The following is an 18,959-nucleotide window of genomic DNA, read 5'->3' as shown; positions in this document are numbered from 1 at the left end:
GAAGTCACTACACTGTGATGTTTAAGTAGCATATTCTTTGGCTGAACTAGTTTTACCAGTGTATTTACACTACTTAAGCAAAATCATGATCATGATTATGTACCTATTCCATATATTGCAGGAAAAACTGGCAAGAATTTGATGTCAGATACCTTTCAAAGTAATTTTCCCTTTTGTATGCTCTTCTTTTTTTCTAGAAACACTTCTTTGTTCTTAAGAACTATTTCTGGAATTATTTTTCAATTTCCATTTTGAGTTTGACCAGTTATTTAAAGTTACCTCAGGAAAATCTGACCTATCAAAGATAATTTTTTTTTCTCTGGAAGATGAATTCACAGGAATTGCAAATGAACTGCTTAGCAGTGTGAAAGCTTCAGACAAGTTTGGAAACCCCGTGGGAATTGCATCGTGCTTTCCACCAAACCAAACCCACAAGGTTGTAAAGCAGAGCTCCCCAGCACCAGGAGCCTCTGTCAGAAACATTGTGGCATAAGTCACAAACAGCAGTCCCATTTCTAAAAATTGCTGCAGCTTTCCATGCTGGTTGGCTTCTGCTGTTCCATGTCCTGTGCAAGCATACTGCATCTCCTAAGGTCCAATTCAGTGTAAGTAACTCATCCTCTTTCCACCTCCTGCTTCTTCCCAAATTGATGTGCTCTTTTAACATACTTGTGCAAGATTTTCATTAAGAAATTTCATTCTTTGTGTGTGTTTTTAAAAACAAATTAATACACTTTTGTTCTCTTTATATTTTAAATTCTAAAGACATATTTCCAAAACACTCTGTGGCCAGACTAATACTTGTTCCCCTTCAAGAAGTCAGCTTATGTTGGGTGGTGATTACGTGAAAGTTCAAGAGAAATAGGTGTTCACTGACACACTGCTTAAAAAGTGCTAAACAAGCCATGGGTCTGCCTTGACACCCAGTCTCTTATGCCCCTTTTGCCACTTTAGCATCTCTCCTCTTTGGGAGCATTTTAATTTATAGCCAACACTGAAACTCAGAACTCTGAAACAGCTCTGCTTAGAAGACCTCTATATGAATTAATTCACATAATTTTGATGCCAAAATGCAATGTGGAATATTTAAAGCACAATTAACACTAATGTTTCAAGGGGTGTGCTTAAACTTCCAGCCTGGGAAGTCTTGCAAGCAAGAGACAATTAATTCAGCAACACATCTCTGATGAAAAGCTTGGCCAGCTATATACCCAGAGTTCAAAATTCCTTTACAGCTCAGTGCATCCTGCTTTACAAACGTTACAGTTTGACAAGAAATAGCCCCCAAAAGTTCCTTTATAGTCCTGTTCGGAACAACGTATGAAGAAACCCAGGGTGGAGACAAAAGAATGAAACATTCAGCAAGTGAAAAGAACAGTGGCTACGTCTGAGCCCCGAGTGGCAAACCATTGTGGGGCTGCTCCCTTTCCAAAGGGCACTGAAGAATGAATAAGCTGCTTAAGCACATTATCCCCTTATTCGGGTCAACACCATGCAAACCGGGTCTGTGCTGGTTGTTATTTTTAGAGGGTTCACACATCTTGAGAGATTAACATTTGCTATTGACTATTTCATGGCTTTCAAAACAGATTACCAAAAAGAAAGTTTCATCCTACAATTGAGTATGTCAAGCTGACATGATGATTAGGTACTTTTTCTCAATGACTTGGGTTTCTTTTGTTCCCCAGCTTGTTGTCAAAGCTTAAACTTTGTTTTGTTCTTTTGGAAATCAAATCTACTTCAAAACATAACTGCTTTTTTTTCAGGTTAGTGGGTTTGTTATGCATATTAAATGATATTGAAAAAGCTCATGCTGGTTTATTTTTAGACACTCTCTAAAGCTAAAAAAAAAAAAAAGGCTCTAAAATATTCAGGTTTAGCAATGTGGTACATAAAAGCTTTAATAGAAATAAGGTTCTAAAAGAGTAAAGAGCTTAATTGAGGTTCTGGTACTGGAAATACCATGTAGATCTACTTAGAATTAGCTGTGTAAAATAACAAAGAGTTCTTTGAAGCACCATCTGAGCATATGAAAATGGTAATGACCTTTGGGGTTTTTAAAAAAAAGGCAAGTCATTTATAGCATCTTGCTTGCACACAACTATAGTGAAGACATCAGCAAACCATCAAAGTTCAAGCAAGGCTTGAGCTGTGCACCTGGCTTGTATTTAGCTACAAAAGCCAAATCAGAAAGAAACAGAAAACTGCACACTTAAATATTTCATCAGTTGAGAACAAACATGCTGAAATGTCATCTATTCTCAAACTTAGCAACAAGACATTTCTCTGGAACAGATACATACTTCAGCAAACAGCTAAAGTGAACAGCTTCATGGGAAGTTGGAGGTGAAGAACTGCAAGATACCAAACCCTCCCACTCACAAAGATGGCAGCAGAAAGCATGCAGAACCTCTTAGTGTCACCTAGAAAGGGCTTGTTGGACAAGCTTCAGGGCAGCAATTCCCCCTGTGCCACTAAAATGTCAAAATCCCCCAGTTCTGCTCTGGGAAATTATATGCATGAGAGCCACAATTATAAAATTAAAGGAGAACTACATTTGTATGAGACATGAGAAGATGTGGGACACAGACATGCCACAGAAATGAAACATTTCAGGGAATGATTGGTCTAGCAAGGCACACTCAATGTGAAATATTTTTCCAAGAAAAGAATTAGCCAGTCAGATGTTTCTGACTTAACATCAACATTTTGGACTTAAGTTCAGCTTTTATCAAGATTAATTACCTGGTAATTAATCTGTGATCATTTAAATTTTGGTTTGTAAGCACTAACATGCTGAAGATGCCTTTTTTCTTTGAACGAGCTTATCCTTGAAGTCTGAAATACAGGATGACATCCCTAAAACATGTAACAGATTCTGTGTTTCCAAATGCTAACTGAACTTCAGAGCTGCTGAATGCTGCAAGCAACTCTAAGACACTGGTCTGGTTTGAGGATCTAAAATACTTAGCAAAAAAATGTTTCATAATCAGTCAAAGATTTTTTTTTTTAATTTTGCTTTCTTTCAACAATACTGGCCCCATGACATACTTGTTAAGTCAAGATCATTGTCACTCCAATTTAAAGAAGAGACCTTTGTCAACACATTTTCAAACTGCAAGGGGCCTTTTGCACAAGAAAAAAGGGGCTTTATCCTCTGTTTCTCCAGAAAAGACATCAGCCTGGGGAGCCCTCAGCTAACACTTAATCTGGACATTCCCAACAGACAGGTTACTGGCACACAGAGCATCACCTCTCTTTGCACCAGTTTCTTCCAGAGGATTCCCCTAGGAGTGGGTCTCACTAAAGATCTAAAAATAGCAGGCAAAAAAATTAGTATCACAATGGGTCATTCCAGACATAAATAAAGGAGGAAACCCCACAAACATTGGACATGAGCTTGAAAAGTTGAGCCCAACTGTGCTAGACTTGCCAAACCCAAGTGGCTGCCAGTACTCAGACAAAGATGCTGTGTATGCAGACAATAGTTGTATTTTAATTAACATTTTCCCAATTGCAGCCCTAAAAATATCACTGAAAACTGTCCATACAAAATTAATGACTCATAATAGTCAAGAATTTAAAAGACAATGCATTCATAATGCTCCTTCGAACATCAATTTTAAATAAAGTGCTTGAAGGGAACAATTTATGTGGAAACAAATTAATAGCAAATGAGTATTATGCATTTTTGAGAGAACTCAAAATATAAATGTTTATTAAGACGGATGAAGTGATATCCTAATGTAACAGAAGTTACAGTATTTTGAACTCTGTTTAAAATCATTTAAGATTGTGCTAAAAAGCATAAAGAGTATTTTTCTCTTCCATACATTTATAGTGATCCTATGGCTTTGCACAGCTATGCTAGATGTTTTCAGTTATTTCTCCTTACAGACAGGCTTGATTCATGGAATTCAGCTTGTTCTTCCCCTTCATAAGTTTTTTTAATTGTCAATTTAACCTTTACATCCTTGGCTTGCCTTCTTCTCGGGAAGCGTACTCCTCGTATTTCTGAGGAGGAAATTACCAGCTGTAGCTTTGACTGGGCACTAAACTCCATGGCTTATATTGTAGTTCTTTCCCATGCATGTAGAGAGCTTTACCCAGCTGAAGAAACAGTTGGCTCCAGCAAACTTTAATTTAACAACAAAATAAAAATCACTCTACTGTCCGGAAAGAACGCTTCACCAAGGAATCTTGTAACATGCTATGAAATTACCACAGCCTATCCCCAAGCAAGTGACTGCACAAAGCCAGGCTGTGCCAAGGACATTCCATGGGCTGATTCTGGCACATGTATGTGGCACCGAATAAAAGCCACAGTATGCAAGGGCCGCGGGCTGACGTGGGGCTGTGTGCCGAGCAGGAGCCAGACCTTCAGCCACTCGCACGGCACGCTCCGCCTGCATCCCTCCGTCCCTCACCCTGGGCACCAGAACGGCTTTCCTATCCCTCCTTCCCTCACCCTGGGCACCAGAAGGGCTTTCCTAGGGAGTCAGTCTCATTCCCTTGCATGAGAGTCATAGAATCATAGAACTGGCTGCGTTGGAAGGGACCTCAGAGATCATCAAGTCCAACCCTTGATCCACTACCGCTGCAGTTACCAGACCATGGCACTGAGTGCCACATCCAGTCTCTTTTTAAATATCTCCAGGGATGGAGAATCCACTACTTCCCTGGGCAGCCCATTCCAATGTCTGATCACCCTCTCCATAAAGAAATTCTTTCTAATATCTAACCTAAACCTCCCCCGGCACAACTTGAGACCGTGCCCTCTTGTCTTCCTGAGAGTTGCCTGGGAAAAGAGACCCCCCCCCCCCCCCTGGCTACCTCCTCCTTTCAGGGAGTTGTAGAGAGTGATGAGGTCTCCCCTGAGCCTCCTCTTCTCCAGGCTGAACACCCTCAGCCCTTCCTCACAGGACTTGTGCTGGATCCCTTCACAGCCTCCTTGCTCTTCTCTGGACCTGCTCCAGCACCTCAATCTCCTTCCTGAACTGAGGGGCCCAGAACTGGACACAGGACTCGAGGTGTGGCCTCACCAGTGCTGAGTACAGGGGCAGAATCCCTTCCCTGGACCTGCTGGCCACGCTGTTCCTGATACAGGCCAGGATGCCATAGGCCTTCTTGGCCACCTGGGCACACTGCTGGCTCATGTTCAGCTTCCTGTCAATCCAGACTCCCAGGTCCCTTTCTGCCTGGCTGCTCTCAGCCACTCTGTGCCCAGCCTGGAGCTCCCCATGGGGTTGTTGTGGCCAAAGTGCAGGACCCAGCACTTGGCCTTGTTGAACCTCATCCCGTTGGAATCAGCCCAACTCTCCAGTCTGTCCAGGTCCCTCTGCAGAGCCCTCCTGCCTTCCAGCTGATCCACACTGCCCCCCAGCTTAGTGTCATCTGCAAATTTGCTGATGATGGACTCAATCCCCTCATATAAATCATCGATAAAGATATTAAACAGAACTGGGCCCAACACTGATCCCTGGGGGACACCACAGGTGAGCGGCCGCCAACTGGATGCAGCCCCGTTCAGCACCACTCTCTGGGCCCGGCCCTCCAGCCAGTTCCTAACCCAGCACAGGGTGCCCCTGTCCAAGCTGTGGGCTGACAGCTTTTTCAGGAGAATGCTGCGGGAGACGGTGTCAAAGGCCTTGCTGAAGTCCAGGCAGACTCCATCCACAGCCTTCCCCTCATCCACCAGGCGGTCACCCGATCATAAAAGGAGATCAGATTGATCAGACAGGAATGCAAAGCTAAAAAACATTCTGCCCCCACCGGAGAGGAGCATTTAGAAAGATGCATAAAACTCACAAACCAGCACAAGCTATGCAATCCATCCTTGAGATCAAGTGTAAAATCCAAAAAGAAATTGCTGTAGCAAGAGGCAAGGTGAATTTGATTTCTCAAGAGGCTGCTGTGCTGTCTACTCTTCAAGTGAGGCAACGCATTAGTGTCTGTGTCTAGGAGCCAGTTTGGGGAATAAACTGATGGGAGAAATGCTCAAGGGGTGCTGAAGGTGCAGGGGCAGGCAGCAGTGTGGCCTTCTGGTTTGCTTATGTACATCTGAGTCATTCTCTTAGTTATATCCAAAGTAATGGAAATTATAAAATGCTTTTTAGCTTTCAAATGTTTATCTCACCATTTTAAGATGTAATTCAAGATTTCCAAACTCTTGAAATTCACCATACCAGTTACAGACAGGTGCCAACCAATGAGTTCCTTTCTAGAATGACCTCTCCATTCCTAACAGTGTAGAATTCATAAGGAATTCCAACAAACTTCTCTTCTGGATTGGCTTGGAAAATTAAAAGTAATACACAGTACAGCAAGGGTAACTGTATATTTTGCCATACTTTATACTGAATACTAAAAACTCATTTTTAAAAAAAAGCAGTAACACATCAGAGATCAGATTAATTACATCTTTTTCAGAGCATTTAGGCTTTTGTTCCACCTGCTCACTTTTCTGGTACACTGCGTAAGAGACTCCCACAAAAATGCTAAAGCTTTTCCATTAAGTTTCCATTGCTATAAAAAAATTATTGTAGCAAAATTAATTGGAGTATCTAGCAAATCTGCTCTGTGCACCTTGTTCTTTATGGCAGCTTCCAACACCTGGGAATACAGCTGAGCAATGAAGCACTCCCCAGAGTACATCTTTGCTAGCCAACAGATAAAGCAAAAAATTATGGTCTTACACTGAAATTCAAATGACACTGGAACATTTTCAGGTAAAAGAGGTTACATTCGTGCTTTTCAATCAGCTTAACTTCTAAAAATTATTACAAGTGAATATCAAAGAACTGCCATCAGTGAATTTGCAGCATAACCCATGCACTCCTCATAAGGAGAAAAGCAAGTGTTTTCCTCAGCACAGGATTAGGTGTTGTTAGGAAAGTACTGTAACTTAAGAAAAAACCCTTAACTGCTTAGTAAGTTAGTCTGTCAATTTTTCATACACAAAAATGAAAACTAAAAGAGTTTTTCAGTCATAAACATACAACTGTGCTAACATCTTCTGTTAACTTAAAATTAGCTTCAAAATTAAAGCCATGAAGTCCTTGTTAGTCTGATCTGTGTAACACTGGAGTTGTTTCCTTAGTACCACATTTGCATACCCCCATCATCACATGGATGTACCAGGTCATTCTTCTATACCTACATTTGACTTCCACACCAAGTGGCAGTGATGCCCTTGTAGAGAGACCCTAGTAAGCCACTTGATTACCAGAAGGAAGGGTAAAAAATTTCTATGCTTGTAATTTCCCTAATTTATGTAAAAGTACAGCAAGATCCTTTTCTGGTGTGATTTGTGCCAATCTGAGAATAATGGTATGCTTTGTACAAACAGGACACTGTCACCATGGGTAGAATACAGAGGGGGCTGTATTCTGAGGATGAGCTCTAAGAGGAGACAAGCTACATATCTACAGTAACAGTGATGAACAGTAAGAATGATCATTTCATTTGCTCTTTTCTGCAAAGATCTTAAAAAATATAAAATTTACATCTCCCAACTGATGCCTGAAAGTTTTCTAGGGGCAGTCAGCACAAAACCTCTGTGAATTTTTTATTTTATCCTCATTTATTGTTTGAAGGACCACAGATAAATTAAAGTTCACAAGAGGTTTTCTAACTCTTCTTCCTCACATATCCTGTCTCTTTCTCTATAGACAGAAATATGTGATTGCACAAAAATAGTTACAGGCATTCTTTCAAAGAGTATCAGTTACAGCTATTACTTCAATACCTATTTTCTGGTTGTGCCACTAATCTAAAGAACACTCCCTGTTCCTCAGCTTGACAATTATCTTTTGAAAGAGCTTTAGCAATGCAGTAAGTGCAAGAACCCCATGTGCCTCATGTAATAAGATAAAGTCAAGAGTGGCTAAAGGATGCCCTGGGCTAAGAAAGCCCTTAGGAAGAGTGATGAGTACCATCCAGCCATAAGAAAACTCCATTCTGGGCAGTTCTGACAAGTCCTGAAAAGTGCACTTGCCCATTAACAGAGCCTGCTCCTCTCCCTATGAATTTTTGTCTTTTAGACATAACACATCAGTCTCATTGAGTACAACTTTCTGCCTCTTCCTCAGGAGTTTACAAATTATTTTGAAGCATAAGAGCATCCACACAGTGTCTAAGTACTGCTGTACTAATTCAGGCTAACATGCATCATATGATCCACTGCTAGAACCATACCCAGCAGGCTTAGTAAGAAGATCAGAAAAGCCTAACTCACTGTGTCTTTTAAGGAAAATAAAATAAACAGCAAGATAAATATTCTACATTATATTTAACAGTTTCAGAGAACTCTCCTGATGTTAACATCTGTTTGTAGAAAGAGGGACAATGCTAACTCCACAAATGCCTCTAATTTGAGTTGGAACTTGGGGGATGCTCAGAACCATGGGAGCAACATTTCATCAGACACAACTTTAGGATGCATAACTCTTTTACACAGTAAAACTGAAAACAAATGCTTGTCTGCACGCCAGTGGCATTTCTTAAAAAATGTAATCATTTGCCTATTGTGAAAACAATAGTACTGAAGAATCTGACATCATTCAGGAATTCAGCAGATTATGCTGCATAAAATCATCCGTATTTTAACATACAAATAATAACCAGAAAGAAATCGGAGACGTCCTTATATTGAAATTTATTCTTAGAAATTTTAAACCACCTAACAAGAAATCTCCTAAAACCTGACATCTATTTCCTATAAATCTTCTACTGAATTCCAGAAGGCTCAGACTAATAGTCCAAAGTAGAACCCACTGTAGCCTACAGAGTACCCTAAAAACAAGTCTAGCCTCAGTGGAACTTTTTATAGAAGATGGAGATACTTTTCTTTTTTCCTGCAAAGTTACTAGGAGTGTATTTATAATATTAAATTATTAAAAGAAGATTTAAAATATCTTCTTCAGATTACTGAAGGACAGCATGACAAGATACAGCTGCTTGAAAGGGTTCAAACACTTTGAATACATCAAGCTTTTCTGCACCACTTTTGCACAACAACAAACACATATCACCTTTATTCTCAACCACTTACTTTTCCAAGCTTCCAGCTTTCAAACCCAGACAAATGTTTTTAAAAATAAAATAAAAAAATAAACAATAAGCTACCACCAACCAGGGGGATCAGAGCGGAGCAAAGATTTATCCTTTTAAAGATGACATCAGGAAAGTTTTGGCTGAAAAGTAGTAAAATTCAGAGGAATGTCATTTTGTGATTTTTTCCTTCATCTGGTAAATGACAAAGATAAAAAAAGGTTTTATAAAAAAGTTTTAAAGACCTTATTTTCATTAATACTAAATATTCCATTAATAAAAAGGAGTTACTAATATTGTATCACCTCACATATTTTGACAGCACACAAGTGTGTCTTGAGTCCATCACGTGATTAACTCAATAGAATTTTAACATATCAACATATACACCATTTACAAAAATGAAAATCTTTTCTATGTTATTAGCACATTTAAATTCTGTTTCAACAGTTGAGATCTTTTGGTTTGATTTTTTTTTTCCATTCACAAGTAAGTGTAAACCTTCATCACTTGGTGCAGCCTCTTCTCATTCCTATTAAACTTATGTGTATTTGTTTCATTTACTTCCATGTGCTACTCCCACGTGGTCCTTCATCAAAATATCTTTGATCCTGGCATCTCTGTCTCCTGTGCTGATGCTCAGCCCTTTTCTTACTTGAGCCAAATGAGTTGGGCCTCCTCCCATATAAACAAGTCACACCAGCAATGCCTCTCTGACAGGCAACTATTAAACAAGTCTGGTGATAATATTTCAGTGCTGACATCTCAGCTGTTGACTATATATCTGTCCTAGAACCAGAAGAAAAAAAGGGAAAAGTAGTTCTGTACACAAAGCAGACTTACTAGTGGCAAGGCCAACATTTTTAAGAGCACTTTTACGGTCAGCAGGTAACATATTTTGGCCCAGACACCAGGTTGACTTCCATGGAGGAATAAATGATGTATCTTATCCCACATTCTGTGATAATAGCTACATTTATGGTTCATTCCCTCCCTTGTCTTCTCCATTGCCTGTCAGATTGCTGGGGAGGCAGACAGCTAGCAGTGAGCATTTCAGAAAGAACAGAGGCCAAAGAAAGCAAACTGTTGTTGTCTTCTGAGTATGAAAAATTGGAAATGTCTAATGTATCTTGTAATATCATCTGCCATCAGTTTGGTCTATGGATATTCATGCATGCTATCCAAAAAAAGCATTTCCAGATTTTCCTTTCTGCCGTCTCTTATAAATCCCCTCGTGCTAAAAGGTGAAGTAAGAAGAAATTAAATAGACTGACAGAACTTAAATAGACTGACAGAACTGCATGTAACATTGGTACACAGCTCCTTCTTCCTAAAGTCAGCTGAAACCAAGCCTAAAATCTCATGTCACCATTTGTGTTCCTTCTCCTAAGGCCCTCCCCTTCTTCAGCTTCTCGGGTCTTAAAAATCATTGCTGATATGAAGTTTGAAAAATGTCAGAATCTGAAGCACCACCTAGCTTTGTAACACTTACCATAATCTAAAAAAAATTGTGTATTTCACAGAAGAAATATAAATACTGTAAAAATAAACAGTCTCAGAAAAAAAGACCACAAATTCCCAGTCAAAGTTGCAAAGTTTAAAGGATGATAATGCACCAAAAATAACAGACAATTGCTGAGGTTTTCTCACATATCAAGCAATAGAATTACATTTTTCAAGGGTACAAATAATCAACAAGAGGTTGACTTAAGTTCAAAAACAAGTTTTAGTGTCTGTAAAAGCCTCCTGAGCCACACAGCAACTTAGGATGCAAATAAAATGCAAACTGGGTATGAATTCATGGTGTCTAACTTTAGAATCTGTACTATATATTTCAGTATCTAATATAGTCTAAGCTCTTTTTATAGTCAACAGACAAAAAAAGTTTAAAGTTACAATTCATCTGACCAATTTGAGACAGCTACTCTAAAAGAAGCAGCATCTGCTTCTTTTCATAAAATTAGCATAGGATAATTATCTCAGGTTCAGATGACTCTCAAGCTTCATGTATCTTTTCTTCATTTAATCTTCCTCACTTGTTTTTTTACTTTCTATATCCTCTATGGACAATCCAACCTGGTGAGCTTTCAAGACTCAGTATCTGAAAAATACAAAGCTAGGAATTTGCAAAACAGACCAGTGTAAAATTATAGTTTGGGGTAGAAAACGTGAGCTGCAACTTGACAGTCAACAGCCTGAGTCTGACGTGTCAATACAGCAAAAGTTGTTACAGATTCTTGACAAGGCTGAGCTGAAATACTGAGTCAAAACAACTTTTGAAACTTTCAAGTTGTGAATGTCCTACCAGACATATTGTAACTATTTACTAGGGGAACATTAAAGAGCAAGAAAAGAAAATCTCTCCAAAGAATTACTGGCAAACATCAGCTGTCAGATACTTGTGATCCACTCAAGCACATCACCCCATGGCCCCTGCACTGAGGGGAAATGCTTCTCATAAGCACCATCCCTTCCCCAGCTCATTTGGTAGATTTGCAAGTGCAATACAGACATTGGCAGCATTTCAGGTATCCTTGTTGTTTAAATAAAGCATGTTTAGGAGCAATGCATGATGTAGGAGCTATTTATTTTATAGGTGGAATCTTCTAAAACATTCTGGAAAGATGACTCTATACCCCCTACGATTTAAGAACAAGATTGTACCTGTCCATTCCCTCCTCCAACACGTATTTGGTCCACCCCAAATAACTGAATATATTTAAAAGACTACTAACTCCTGGAAATTAAAAAAATGGTGTGGTTTGGACTTTTTTTTTTTTTTTTTGATTCTACACAATGGGACAGACAGAATTGTAATTCAATCTTGACTATACTTTTCAGTAATATGAAGCACTGAAAAGACAAAAGAAAAAAATGACTCATTACATTGACTCTAGGAAAAGGCTTATTATCCTATGAATATTTTTTTGCCAACTGGAATATGGAAAAAGAAGAAAAAAAAAAATTAATGTATTTTCTCCTTTGTTTGAGTGCTTGGCAGTGAAGTAACCAGCCAGAGAAGTAACTAGCAGCAAGATCTAAGGGGGTGGGGGAATTCCACTTGTAAAATAGAACCTGATTTGTGAAAGGGAGTGCAGTTAGGTACTACCAGAATGTCATAGACAGACAGTAGCCAAAGGATAAAAAATACACAGAAGGTTTACTCCAGGGATAGTTTTACAAATTTTCATGCCTGGAATTTATTACCATTGGGCCACAGTGCTGCTTGTCAGCACCTTCCTTGGCCTGACTGTTTCATGTAACAGGGAAAAAAGCCTCTCTTGCTCAACTGGGTTAATTTGGTCAGTGACATTTTAGCCTAGCTAAATGAGAAGCTATGTTATCTAAAGCCTCTTCTTTTGATCACCCATAGTGTCATCTGCATTTCAGAGATACTCAAAACTGCTTGGGAACACACTGGAGAATATAACCTTGAAAAGAGATCCCCATATATGCACCAGATACAAAAATAGATCCTTTACATATAGAAAGGGGCAATCTCTATTCATAGAGTTCAGAAAGTGTTGCTACTACTTACAGTAAAACTATCACTGAAATGCTGTCTCTAGTTCTATCATCATTCAAGGGGAAGGCAAAAGGGGCTTTTTAAATTCAGAGTGTAACCATTCCATAATACATTTACTACACAAACAAGTATATAAAGGTGTATATCTACATATAAATGCCAATTTTTACTCTTTTATTTAGAAAACCCCACTGTTGTGCCCCATTTATATGATTTCTTCGATATATATCTTTAAATTTATAAGACATTCCTCTTTCCCCATCTTTTTTTCTGTTCTAGTTTCTATTTTGGTTTCAATATGAATAACAAAAGCAGGTTTCTTTCTGTTTTCTCACTAGTTTTAATTTGCACATTCACAGGCAGAAACTTTTCAACAACACAAACCTTGGAAGGCTCATCCCAGTTCTTACAACAATTGGTACTAATTTGGAGAAATGCAGAAAGCTAAGTACCCCAAGTTGAAGAACTCAGTTTGAAACCTCAGTTTTTCTGGATTTAGTCTACAACCATGGATGACTGTCACTCCTCCAGAAGAGACAGAAGAACCACCCCAGTCATCTCATTGACCTGTTTAGGGCAACTGTGAGAACTGTCACATTCTTGCATTTATGTATTTGTAATAAGTTAAGGGAAAAAATATTTCACAGCGAACATGCAGGGAATAACCTGAAATAGCTGCCCACAAGTCCCTGAAGCGTGGCAGATGAAAGAGGAGTAGCTGCCCTGACAGCTGCCCCACATCTTTCTCTCTTGTGCACTGTTCAGTTCTTAAATGTCCGCGTTTGATGGATTTATGAATAAAGAACAACTTCAGACATACATCTGCAAAAAATGAACCAGCAGCCATGATTCATCTGTACATCAGTGGCATATATAGAAGACCAGGGCAAGAGAAGATTTGTGTGTCCAGCTGCTTTGATGAGCCAGATGCTCCATCATGGATGCATCTGGACAGACTTCTAACTCCTGAGCCACTGTCCCAGCTCTCAGAGGACCAAGGTGCCTTCTGCTAGAAAATGACCATGTAAAAAGTTCTTCTAATACCATCTGCCTTGGCTTTTCTGCATTGTGTGAAAAGCACTGTTTGAAGGGGTTGAAAGCTTTCTACCAAGGCTGAAATTTATGGATAATGGTTTACATTTCAATGCTAACACACAATAAATCTTTCCAAAGCTCCCACAACTGGTCATTGCCAGTATTGAATTTACACGTGCAATCAGTCCAGGATTGCTCTGGCAGCCCTGTCAGAGCTTCTCTTGTAAGGTACTGAATAAACACAGTTCTCATTCCTCTGTTAAGCATACATTATTAGATTAAGATTTTTATGGTCAGAAGAAACACTTTCAACACTGGTTTGACTTCTGAATAACACAAATCATCAGTCTTCCTATATTTCATTCTTGCTCTGGCTAGATAACAGTACTTGAACTAACATGACATGAGCTATGTCTCATCTATGACCCTTGCACACTAGAAATACGGCCTTAAAGTCATCAATAAAGCATTAAACATTTTAGAGATGGAAAAAAACCCCACCAACCTCAAATACCATCAAACCACAACTGTGTTATTATTACTGACAGAAATGTATGTTTTAAATCACATTTTCTCTAGCAACAAAGGAGGCCTGTTTGCTTTTTCATTGGTCCAATTTTTTTAAAGGGAACAGTATGAATTCAAATGTGTCATTCAAGGCAAAAAATAAGAATCAATCAAAACCTGTAAAGTCATTTAAACATAACATTTATTTTTAATAAGCCAAATTACCCTCATTTCTTGATTGTCATACTTTCTGATTTTACTCATTTCTTTGTCTAAGGTTACAGCAACCATGATAATTTCATTTTAAATAAGAGCCTAAACTTTATTCCAGTCTTCCTGGACTTCTCAATTCATCCCAGATATAACAAAAAATCACAGTACTTTCTCCCCACGCAGCTCAGCATGATCCATAAGACTTTTACAAGAGCTTTTTCTTTTTTATTAAAGAACTAGTCAAAGTATTACTTGGACATTCTGATGTAATTTGGCAATTTTTAAAAGCTTTTAACATATTCATTTGCTGTTAATAAAATGGGAAATAAGACTTCTTGCCAAGATAGATAAAACTGATGTTTTAAAAATACCTACCATATTTATACTGACAATCTAATAATTCCACAAGTATTATCATCAAGATAAAATATCAGAAACAACAGAATCTTAATTCTTAGTGTTTCTAATTAATATGGATTGATTTTATTTTCTTTAGGGTCTTTGATTTTTTTATTGCCTATAAACCCAGTTTTTAAACTTCGTTTCTATTACTGGGTTTTGCTGCTTGTTCGGGTTTTTTTAAACTGCTGCCAGTTTTCACATCCCTGTAAGCCAGGCTGATATTTAACCTACAGGCTTGGCTCAACATTGTTTATTTTGTCCAAGCTTAGTAACAAGTTTTAAGTAGCAAAAAATAATCTTTCACGTTTGAATGTTTAAATATTTTTCCTTGATTCAGTGTGTTTATTTTCATCATCTTTAAGCCATCCCACTGACAGATCTGAGTACGTATTATTATGAGACAAGGACATGCTGGAGCATGTCCAGAGAAGGGCCACAAGGATGATGAGAAGGCTGGAGCAGCTCTCCTGTGAAAGCAGACTGAGAGAGCTGGGGTTATTCAGTATGGAGAGGAGAAGGCTCTGAGGAGACCTTATTGTAGCCTTCCAGTCTCTGAAGGGAGCCTGGTGAGGGAATTTTTAGGATGTCAGGTAGTGGGGACCAGGGGAATGGATTCAAACTAGAGGAGGGGAGATTTATATTGGATGTTAGGAAGAAGTTTTTCACCATGAGGGTGGTGAGACACTGGCACAGGTTGTCCAGAGAGGTTGTGGAAGCCCCATCCCTGGAAGTTTTTAAGGCCAGGCTGGACAGGGCTCTGAGCAACCTCATCTAGAGGGAGGTGTCCCTGCCCATGGCAGGGGGTTGGAACTGTATGATCTTACAGGTCCCTTCCAACCCTGAAAATTCTGTGATTCAGGTAGGTCTCCATTAAGTTTTAGTTTCCTGTACCTTCACAACCATTGGTTCTTCTTCTGCAATGTTATTTCTTTAACCATTTCACAGTGATATAGAATTAGATGAACACCCAGAATCCACCTCAGGATTTCCAGCCATGCTTTCATATCAGTACTGAGACTGCTGCCTGAGTATGTTTGACTTTGTTTGAAACCCCACCTGTGAAGCACCATCCTCACACCTGAGAAATACATGGCTACTGGCCATAACATCAGACTGACATGGTCTGTAGTAAAGACATTTTTATCCAAGGCATTTAAAATGTTATTTATCACTGACTACTTGCATCCCATTAGTCAATAACTTTAGAAACAGGCATATTATTTTAGGCAGTGGTCAATGTCACTTCTTTTGGATGCTTAGTTCCACACTGATTACATGGAGCATTTTACTAGTCTGGCATGCCAAGTCTTTCTAGTAGGTCAATTTTTATCCATAAGTAAGCAGTTTCTATTTCTTTTGCTTATTATCAAGGCAATTGTATAAAAATACTTCATTTGCCTGTCTTCTCTTTCCTTGGTTTTATGAGAAGCAGACTAATAGTCCAGCTAAAAATATCTCTGTTAAAACTAACAATAAGAAAGCTTTTAATAATCTGAAACCGGGTGAGTTACTCCTGTAAGTTACTGTTTTGGGTCCTGTACACAACAAAACAATACAGGATGAGAATTTGTAACATTTTTATTGCAAATTATTTTCAATCTTTCTAGAGAATTTGCAGGTTGCACGTAACTGCATTAGCGTTGCCAAAAATACATATTTTAAAGCTTATTTTCAAGTACTGGGGGCCCCACAGAAAGGGAAAAGGAACTAATGTAAATGGAAAACATACGCACATTTCAAAAAACATGTTCAGTGTAATTATTATTTATATGTGCTCAAGTTATGAGAGTGATTTCCATTGTGTCTTACTATGAAAAATCCTGGCTAGAGTAAGAAAATATAACACAAAAACACAGTGAGTTGTCCAAGAGGTTTAGATTTAAAGATAAGGAACTGCAATTCCACAGCAGCTTGACCTAATATAACCAGCTTAGGTAGCAAACTATGATGTCTCTTTGGTCATCTCAGTCCCCTGCAATGGCTCACCACCTGGTTACATGAAACCCAGAGTTAAGGAGGGAACAGGGATGGGAAGGAACAGGGATGGGAAGGAACAGGGACGGGAAGGAACAGGGACGGGAAGGAACAGGGATGTGCTGCTGGGGAAGGAGGAAGATGTTAGAGGGAAGAAAATAAGGGATGTGGTGTCCCAGCATCCTCAATTTTGACCAACATAGCCAGGGAACTGCACCCAAGCTCCAGTTAATGAATATCACCAGGCCCATGCAGTTTTCTTCAGGTAAGGGGTACATGTGCCACCTGTTCATAATCCTACAGTAGAATCCAGAGATCTCATTCCCAATTCCAGCTGTTAGATAAATCCTTATACACCTGAGCAACCAGTCCCCACTGGGAAAAGCCACCAAATGTCTACATTTTGTAGTCACAAACGTGGAAGAGCAATTGTGCTGCCTCTAGGGCTCACCATAACCCAACCATGATACATGGCCTTTATTCCTTTCATGCTGTTGACTTCTCAACCCTTCAAAACCCAGATGAGCCTAAACAGAACTCATCCATAAGCTAAACTAACTCTTGGCATCTGGTACAGCACTGAAATAAATAAAAAAAAAAAGCAAACAAAAAAAACAAACAAAACTTTCCCCCAACTCCCCTGTTCATTCAAACTTAATTTTAGCTGTAATAAACATAAATCTTTGATACATTTTTCATACATAAAAATTCAAATTTGCATCATCTGTAGTATAACATTTGTTTAATTCTGCTAAATGATTGCTGATGATATTTATCTTGACATCATTCAGAGTCACTAATTCAAGTACTCTTCAGGAAAAAAAAGGAAAAAAAAAAAAAGAAGGAAGAACAGAGGCAAAGTAATTAAATAGTAATCTCAAAATACTTCAGAGTATTATAGAGAAATAACAGAGTCAATTTAAACCTCTGTACTTCACTCAAATGAGAAGCCAAGTTGACAAGGGTAGGGTCCACTGACTTGAAGTGCTAAGACCTTGTTTTGTGAAATTTCATAACATTATATTGCTTTCTGTAACTAAAGTCAATGTACAACTGAAATATATAGACATGCATTCCCAGCACAGATCAAGCAATAGTTTCAAGCTGTTCACCAAAATGAGGGGCACAGTCAGCAGTCACATCTGAAATCACTGAAGAGGAATTCTGCAGCAGAGACGGAAAAAATAATGCTGCCTTAAATTGGGTTTTTAACTCTGTAATTGCCCTCTTTAGAACTGATCTCCCATACCACTTTTTGACATGTATGACGTAGACAGGACATTTTTACAGCCAACTGTATCCTAATTGGTTGAGCCATACGAAACAGTCTACACTGTGCATTAGGGTGAGGCTTTTTCCTCACTCTGTTGGTTTGCACATAATAAAAATCAGTATTATAACAAACAAAACCAACTTCTTACAAATCATCTTTTACATAGTTCCCTTCAAACAGCTAATACTACAATTCAGAAAGGGATTTACCTCATTATCTGTTCCCACATCCAGCATCACTGGTAGACACTCGTGAGGTTTTACTCCTCCACACGCTGTATAAAGTGCCAGTTTGCCAACTGGGATGCCCATTCCATAGCAGCCCAGGTCTCCAAGACCAAGAATACGTTCTCCATCTGTCACCACAATAGCCTGGAGGAAGAAATAAAAGCTTCTTTGCTTCTATGTACTAAGCATTCCATTATCTTCTTACCATGATTTTTTAATTTTCATGTAAAAATTGACAAAGGCTCAGATTTTGTTTATTGTATTTCACAGTGTGTTCTTGTTACACTATTTTTGACTCTTGCTACACTGTAAGTGGGACTTCACGTAAAAATTTTAAGTATTAATGAGATGTATTTAGTACTTCATATTGCCATTTACTGTATTTACATTACAAGGGAACTGGCATTGCTCCCACTTAGGATTTTCTGTCAACAGTAAGAAAATACAAAAGGAAGAGAACAGAATTTATTGACAAAAAACCCCACGGACTCCTGTTTTTTTCCATGGTTGTTTTCAGCAGAGCCAGATCCAGATCCAGCCACTCCTGCTGCCTACAGCCACCTGGTTCCTACCCTTCAAAGAGGTGTTTCTTCTGTCCTTACAGAAATAACACACTTCATCATACTTATACACAAGAAACGTCTGCAACTCAGTAAAAGAAATACTGCAACTCAGTAAACCCCACAAAGCTGTCTTCACTAAAGGGAAGAACACTAAAAAGAAAAACAGTACTTCCCATGTCATACTTTGT

General features: G+C 38.8%; 1 protein-coding gene and 1 long non-coding RNA gene across 4 annotated transcripts in view; one reads left to right on the top strand and one right to left on the bottom strand.

The window, feature by feature from the left end:
- Nucleotides 1–18,959, bottom strand: part of ME1 (malic enzyme 1) — a 158,146-nt gene that overhangs the window by 73,909 nt on the left and 65,278 nt on the right. For all 3 annotated transcript variants that reach the window (XR_011725359.1, XM_071741458.1, XM_071741459.1), the window contains exon 5: nt 18,191–18,352. Coding sequence is in view for 2 of the 3 variants with exons in the window: in XM_071741458.1 (XP_071597559.1) it covers nt 18,191–18,352 (162 nt within the window). In the remaining variant the exon portion in view is untranslated. The remainder of the gene's footprint in view (nt 1–18,190; nt 18,353–18,959) is intronic.
- LOC139795033 (uncharacterized) lies at nt 16,560–17,332 on the top strand. The gene is made up of 2 exons (XR_011725361.1): nt 16,560–16,743; nt 16,792–17,332. It is a non-coding gene; the product is annotated as an uncharacterized lncRNA (long non-coding RNA).

Source organism: Heliangelus exortis, chromosome 3 (genome assembly GCF_036169615.1).
Source record: "Heliangelus exortis chromosome 3, bHelExo1.hap1, whole genome shotgun sequence".
In the NCBI taxonomy this organism is placed as follows: domain Eukaryota; kingdom Metazoa; phylum Chordata; class Aves; order Apodiformes; family Trochilidae; genus Heliangelus; species Heliangelus exortis.
This window is presented reverse-complemented; position numbering and strand designations above follow the sequence as displayed.